The sequence below is a fragment of the Leiobunum rupestre genome, chromosome 2 (assembly GCF_980474605.1).
Source record: "Leiobunum rupestre chromosome 2, qqLeiRupe1.1.hap1, whole genome shotgun sequence".
NCBI lineage: Eukaryota > Metazoa > Arthropoda > Arachnida > Opiliones > Sclerosomatidae > Leiobunum > Leiobunum rupestre.
The window spans coordinates 92,104,327-92,111,805 of record NC_143385.1 but is presented as its reverse complement, the minus strand read 5'-3'; the positions used below and the strand labels follow the sequence as shown (position 1 = coordinate 92,111,805).

The following is a 7,479-nucleotide window of genomic DNA, read 5'->3' as shown; positions in this document are numbered from 1 at the left end:
AACCGATTGATTATATGCCTAGACTTGTATGAATAGGCAACAAAAATGTTCTTGGTATCACCGCTGAGATAATCCGGGGGTGTATGACTTTTCTTTGACGAACAATGCCAGGTGACTCTGATCTCCTTCTTGTTAACTTTTAGGTTAAAAGCTTCAAAGTTTCTTCAACATTTGTGTAGGAAGTACGATCGTAGACCAATTTTTAATGTCTTCACGAATTATTGAAGCCGTTGCTTCAACAGTTCTTTTTCGTTTTGAAATCAAGTCACTGTTTCTCTCGACATATCATTTATTACCAATAAGATTTTCTCCGGTGTCAGATAAACTAATGATTTTTCCGTATACCTTCAGTACAAACCACATTTCCAAAGTGTAGAGTAATATTCTGCTTCAGCCATTTATCAGAATATGTATTTTCACCGGAATTGACGCTTTTAGGATGCATAGACCGAAATATAAAAAGTTTAAACGAAATCGATAAGATAATGACGGATACACATATATTTTAGCTATTAGACTGTTATAGTAGAAAAGCGTGGGGGTTACATATTAAAAGTACATCGGGAAAAAGATGATTTGGAAATTATAAAAATGGTTTTTAAAGACGGAATTCCGGATAATTTTAATCGGACAAGGGAATTAAACTTTTTATATTTCGGTGTATGCATCGTAAAAGCGTCAATTCCTCTTAACCATTATTCTACATTTTCCCTGCTTATGGCGTGAGACTTTACGGCTTGGAATAACCTTTCTGCTTCCCCAAAAGACGCCGGGTACGTTGGATCAAGTATATCTGTGCTAATATAGCTTCTCCCATGCTTTCCCCTTTCGCAAGCGTCTCCTTGTTTGATTATAGAAGTCAGACGCTGAGTGAGCTCGGTCAATGCTACGGGAAGAGGGCTTATTTGTCCTACGCGAGCGCCCCCTTTTGAGGAGGAGGAGAAGACGGATACTAGCGCCTCGGCTTACGCTTAACGGGCCTAGTTTGTAGTCGGGCGCTAGAGAGGCGGGAAAACCGGCAATCGGCGGCGAAGAGTTAAATTGAGTGAACTTGTGCGAGTTAATTTTCCAAAACAATGTTTTCACTCCACTAAACAAAGACTCCACTCGTATTTCACTTTTTCGGCACCGGCGAGTGAGCTCGCGGGAAAATAGTGAAAGTAGTCAAGGTCAGATCTTTCACTCTTATCGATATTCAAGACTAATGAAAGAAGGCGGGAAATTTTAAGTTTAATTTAATTTCTTTACTGGAGAGCGTGGTGCCATCTATTAACGGCCAAAGAAACTAAAATATACTTATTGGACCGAATTTAAATTTACTGTCTTAAATTTTAAGTTTCCCGCGGGTCACTTCAATCGCTCAGTTAAGCCTTAGCGTTGTCTGTGATTTCTTTCTTGTAAACAGTGGTAATTTTCCACTTTCGAGTTTCGACTACGTAATCTCGGCTATTTATCAGTTATTTTATTATATTTATTCAATTTTATTTATGAATTTACAATTTTTGGTGGTTATTTACTTTTGTTTTTATATAATATTTGCATTTATTTATTTATTTAAAAATGGGGTTAGCAAAGAAGCAGAGCTAAGCGCGAAGTTTAACTCAGGTTGAATGAAAGGCAAAAGGAAGTAATTGTTGCTGGGCTTGAAGCTAGAATGGGTTTGGTCAATGGAGTTATGGGAGTAGTGAAAGCCTACAAAAACATAGTAAAAGCGTGGAAAGAGATAGCAACAGAATTGTCAGCCGTTGGTAAGGGGACAAAAAGAACTCTCCTACAAATTAGAACAAACTGGTCTTTCTTAAAAAACATCGTAAAGACACTTGCCCAAGATATCATAATGACAGAAAATCAACTGGAGATTAGCTGACACCACTTGACAATAGAGTGGTGAAACTATGATTCGTGGTATAGCAGGTTTTGAAAATCGCATTGGTAGTACAGCAATGAAGAAACAAGTACTTTAAACTCTACTTTATTTACTTTAAATATAAAATTTGAATTGTTAAATATACATTACAATTTGAAACAATATAAATAAAGCCCCGCTAGCAGTTTCACATACCACCCGCGAGAACTAGTGGTTTTTTTATTGGTACGCCAAGTACGGGGCGTTTTCACATTACTCCTATGAGTACTCCACCGAGCGAGGTCGGTAATGCTCCCCTTAATTTGGATGCAAAGAGACGTGGTAAAATATTTCTATTAAGAAGAGGATATCATTATTTAATTGAAAATTAATTAGGATTTCCATATTGATGACAAAACAACGACAACAGAGATTGACAATGCAAGATATTGTCAATAAAATTGGTATATTTAGAAACGCTCAGTTTAGATGTATTACTTACTAGCAGATATAGCTCAGTTACATTTTTTAAATAGACGCAAGGGCTGAAAACCCACTTCCAAATCCGCCTAGGCCAACGGTAAAGGAAAAATCCAAAAGTGTTTTATGTATTGTTAACGTTGCTCTTTTCCTACATTCACTGAAAAATAGATTGACATTAATTAAGATATAAGTAATAATTTGGTATACCTGTTAAAGGTGACAAAAGAAGCTATAAAAAACATCATACCTGTGCCGTCCGAACCTATAGTAGCTAGCAGTGCTGAAACATTAGACCACGTTGCTCTGTCTGTAGTAAATAATCAAGAACGATTGAATGGGTTTTAGGAAATTATTCTAAATGAAATGCGCAATTTTCTCTCATCTTTTCCAGTCATTTGTACAATACCAATAAAATTCTGGTTACAATACTCAACTCTTTTTTTCGGGCTGAAAAGGAAATTGAAAATTTTATTTCAGTGACCTCGCCTTATGAACGAATAATAATAATAAATTAATAACCCTGAAACATAATTACATTTACCAGCAGTATGTCTACTACTTTTAAATTAAGTTAATGAATATTACTTAATACCTTTTCTCTAGCTTTCAGATGTAACACTTCCTACGACAATGAACCTTATTTCTTTATTGTTGTCAGCTGACCCATCGTCCAACGAAGCTGTCTCCATCTTCAAGCAGGTTTTTTCACTTAATATCAGTTTGGCGGTAGATTTGAATTTCGTTTGGATATTTTTCAAAGGTGGTTATCACCTTCCGGTAATTTTTTACCCATAAAAGTAGTTAGGGGCTCAATAAACATTTCATTCAGTATATTAGGCAGTTTTTATCATTGGGTATCAGGTCAAAAGGGAGATGTGTTCCCCATTCTCTTTAAATGATAGCTACAATAATAAATAAATACTTCTATTTTAAGAATTGAAATAATTTTTATTTATATAATGTGTACAAAAAATAATTTGACTGATGTTGTGAATGATTCGACAAACACTCAACTTGACAGTTTTGTGTCGATAACAATTTTCCGTCTTACCAAAACAAATACAGCAGATGATTATGATGATCTATAATAAGATTATTTTATAATACAATTGCTCCCAGAGTCACATTTTAAATATATCGAAACGAAAAGATCTTTTTCTTCTTTTCGTTTTGATATTAAATAAAAATAATGATAAACGAATTCTTACCTGCGTAGCAAAATCAAATCTATGGGGTGTCTTCAATTCGGGTCTTGGCCATTCCCATTTGTAGCTCAATAAACGCGGTTTCATGAAAATGTTTGACTGGTAGTGCCAAAAATCCATTTTTTATATTCAATTCATAGTATTGGGTCACTCGCGATACATTATTCTCAGCGGGACATCTGTTTCGATATTGTTGACAGCTTTTTTATCATGATAGCTCGAAGAAACTCCGCCGCCATTTTTTCATTATTTTCGCCTCCGAACGCGTTAACGAGAGCTCCGGAGCTCTCGTCTAGCTCTCGTTGAAAAACAAACTTTTTGTCTCGTTAAAATGTCTCTGGAACGCGTTTTTGAAAAAGTTTCGTTAATTAACAAAACACGCCCCCTTTTTCGTTAGTTAACGAGAATTTTTCGTCTCTGGAACGGGCCCTAAGTCTGATGTTCTTAAAACAGTTGACCAGGAGGGAGTTGGAAATAACCTGATGCTACCCGAGCACACTAATATGGATAACGTCCACAAATGTTTCTGGAAGGACTCGGAAAGAAAACCTTCTTAGCCAGTCAACTTACAAAATTAAAAAAATACTTCTTTGAATAAAAGGTTTATTCAAAATTGGAATTATTACAGTTGCTTTAAACATCAATTATCTATTCTTTCCAAAGTGCCTTTGTGGCCATTTAAAAGGACCCGGTCTCCTGTGGGTAAAAACGATAAATTTAAAACATTTATGTAAACCACAAATTCAATTTGTTCGTACGGTACTGTCTATACGTAAGTAAATGGTTATCTTAGGTAAAATAAAAATGAAATAAAGGTAAATTTAAACTCAAAATATCCGTGGTGAGCCAAACAATATTAATAAATGAGTGCCGAGGACTACAACATTCATTGTCTACTTTGTCGATTTTGAAATTCTAATAGTCCACTCACCCGTTTTGAATTGAATTGTAGCTCCGTGAACACCTACAACACAAGGTAGACCATACTCCCTGGCGACTATTGCTCCTATATTAAAAACGTCAAGCATTTACGTACATCTCTTTCAAAATTTCTCAACCGATTAAAGCATTGAATTGAATTAAATTTTAGTAAGCGTATGACGAAAAGCGGCGACCAGAGACTTACCATGCGACACTAAACCTCCCAACTCAGTTGCGACACCACCCAGAATTGGAAAGAAAGGACTCCATCCAATATCAGTTCTGTAAGCTATCAGAATCTCACCACTCTGAAATTTTGATGAAGTGCATAATTATATAAAGGGGTGAAATTTTATCTTAATTTTTAATAATAATTTGTGATATTTTTCAAAAGAATAAGAACATTTTAAAATCAATAAGGAATGTAGATTATAACCTGTACATTCGAAGCTTCTTCAACTGATGTTGCAACTCTAGCAAATCCTTCGGCTACTCCGGTACTGACCGGCGTTCCTGTACAAGAAGGATAAAATCATTTTTTGAGCTTTCATTTTGATTGGGATTCAAGCGTGCAGCTTCTACTTCTCGTATATTTTCGCAGCAAAAACCTTTTTTCATTCGCAAACAGATGCTTAAATTGCGCTTAATTTTCAGCGTTCGTTCAGTTATACGTTCCACCTGATTGATTTCTTTAAAAAAACCCGCGAGACTAAATTTCCAAGATTTATTGTTACGAAGGGAAAAATTTCCTTAGAGAAATAGCTTTTAAGCATTTCACAAAATATATTAAACCTAAATTCGCATAACCACAGTTTCCTTATAATATTGAAAATAGACTTTGGTGGTTCTTTCTGTCTTATAATTTTGTGCCTCAGAAACTTCGCACAGCTAGACTCCGTTTTAGGGTTAAAAATTTGTAATTGTAATTGCAAAAAAACTATATACGTTTTACGAGTGTACCGCTACTTTTTCGGGGCTTGATATCTCAAGGCAAGCACTGGCCAAGTTAGAGAACTGCACCTTAGGAACTGCATGCTCAGGGCTGATACTGGGTTACTTTTTTAACTAAAAGTTACTTTTTTTTTAAATCAGTTACTAAAAGTTACTATTTGTCTAATTTGGTTACCAAAAGTTACTTTTTTGAAATTTGTTAGGTCATCTCTACGAAAAAATATTTTACCATATTTAATTGTATCATATTTAATTTTAGTACTGCCCATAGAAATAAAAAATGCCGTCTTTTAACAAAATCCTTTATTCGTAACGAAGGGAAACGTGTTTAGCTACAAAACTAGCGGGAGAGGCCGCCACTGACCAATTCCCTAGAAATGTAACGGCCGCTCCCTAAGCCATCTTATGTGTACTCCTATTTTGGCAGCCACATTTTTTTCTTGTCTTAAAGATCGTCTGCTTAATTTATCACAAACCTCGTGTGGTGGGTTTTTAAGTTATTTCTTAATTACTTTTAGGTTACTTTTTGGTTACTATTTTTGAAGAGGTTAGTTACGATTTCCACTAAAATTATATATGAATTTGAGTATTAGCCTGCATGCTCTTAAAATTGGCCAATTAAAATTGATGGTTATTTTTCCGTTTTAAGGTTCAACATATATTTGTGTTACTGGATGTGGTTATAAATGTGACAATGGCGTCAAGTTTTCCAAATATCGAAATGGGGCATTACATTTTAATTAAAGCATAGCAGCCAGTTTGAAGTATCTAAATAAGAAATACAAACATTAACTTAGTTTAATCCTTCGAATTAATCTTCTACTTTAAGAGATATTTTAGATTTTTTTAAGTTATTAATTGTTTCTTATATATTTTGAAGATCTTTTCACACAATTTGTTCAATGCTGAGAGTGTAGTTTACATATTAAAAAAAACCTTACCTTTCATAATTAATGATCCTTCAGAAGACTCTCTCTTAGCGTATGTAATCTAAAAAGAGAAATATTTCTTATTGTTTTTATTAAATATCTATTCATTTGAAATAAGTAAAATATTGTATTTGTGAGATGTGAAGATGTGAGGTGTGCATTTTCTCAATGCAGACAAAACCGTAACAAAAAGGAAATCTAAAAGCATTATTTTTATTTGGTTGTTGTTTCTCTTTTACCTAAGAGCGACGATAAAAGATTAATATTTCTTACGGGAACTGGATAGCTTCGGCTTATTTCTGGAAATTTTATGGCATCCATGGTCGGTAGCAACGCCCTTCTTCTTATAGCCCTATAAAAAAAATTGAACCAATTTTCAATCATTTTGTAAATAAACACAGTAGGCAATAGGTATCCATAAAATAGGGGATTCGTAAAAATAGTTCTACTTGGTGAAAATCCGGAACCACTCCTTCTGCGTAGAGTTTGTAAGTTCTCTCCCCAGTGGTTAAAGGGGTTTTGCCCCGAGATCTTCGGTTTCCCCTTCCCATAAAAACTTGTTGAGGTTAACGGTAATAGTTAGTGTAGGGAGCTGACGGTTGGCTCGCGTGGCATAAAGGGCTAGCCACCACCCTCCTACGCATAGTAACCCGGCCACCTGTTACTTGATCACGCACAAGCAACATTGCTTATGTTGTCGAAGGTGGTGCCTTGGGTATTAGCTCTAATTAAAAAAAAATGGCCCCAGAGGGGTTCATAGAATCGGAGAGAGGTATCTATAAAAAAGTTTTCTATAGAAATAGATCTATAAAATAGGGTTTGCGGATTCATAATCCAGTAGGTATCCAAAATAAAGGTCTTAAATCCGCTTATCAATACCCAGGAAGTATTATCTCGTCCATACATCAAATGCATACCCACATATTTGTTATTAGCAAAGGTTGCCACATTTATCGCATCTTTTATTACAGTTGATGAATATTCTATACCTTAGTATCTACTCACCTATGCATTTGGAGGAGCTGCACACAATATCTCATTTAAATTGATTTTAAACATTCTTATTCGCTCCGTAGGTCCACCGATTAAAATATTTATCTATTCAATAGAATCCACCCCTGAATGTTTTACTTAATTATCCCTT

General features: G+C 34.9%; 1 protein-coding gene across 1 annotated transcript; it reads right to left on the bottom strand.

The window, feature by feature from the left end:
- Nucleotides 1-4,034: 4,034 nt before the first annotated feature.
- Nucleotides 4,035-6,684, bottom strand: LOC149960341 (uncharacterized). Its single transcript, XM_090165239.1, has 6 exons — nucleotides 6,609-6,684; nucleotides 6,348-6,396; nucleotides 4,892-4,968; nucleotides 4,661-4,763; nucleotides 4,466-4,540; nucleotides 4,035-4,230 (listed from the first exon to the last, which is right to left on the bottom strand). Exons 1-6 carry the CDS (start codon nucleotides 6,654-6,656, stop codon nucleotides 4,175-4,177), a joined length of 408 nt encoding a protein of 135 aa, XP_090021365.1. The 5' UTR covers nucleotides 6,657-6,684; the 3' UTR covers nucleotides 4,035-4,174.
- Between the last annotated feature and the right edge of the window lie 795 nt (nucleotides 6,685-7,479).

Coding starts and splice junctions, on each gene's coding strand:
- LOC149960341 (XM_090165239.1), bottom strand. CDS start 6,656: ATGGATGCCATAAAATTTCCAGAAATAAGCCGAAGCTATCCAGTTCCC. Junction 6,397..6,608: donor GCCGAAGCTATCCAGTTCCC/GTAAGAAATATT, acceptor TTCTCTTTTTAG/ATTACATACGCTAAGAGAGA. Junction 4,969..6,347: donor AGGATCATTAATTATGAAAG/GTAAGGTTTTTT, acceptor CTTCTTGTACAG/GAACGCCGGTCAGTACCGGA.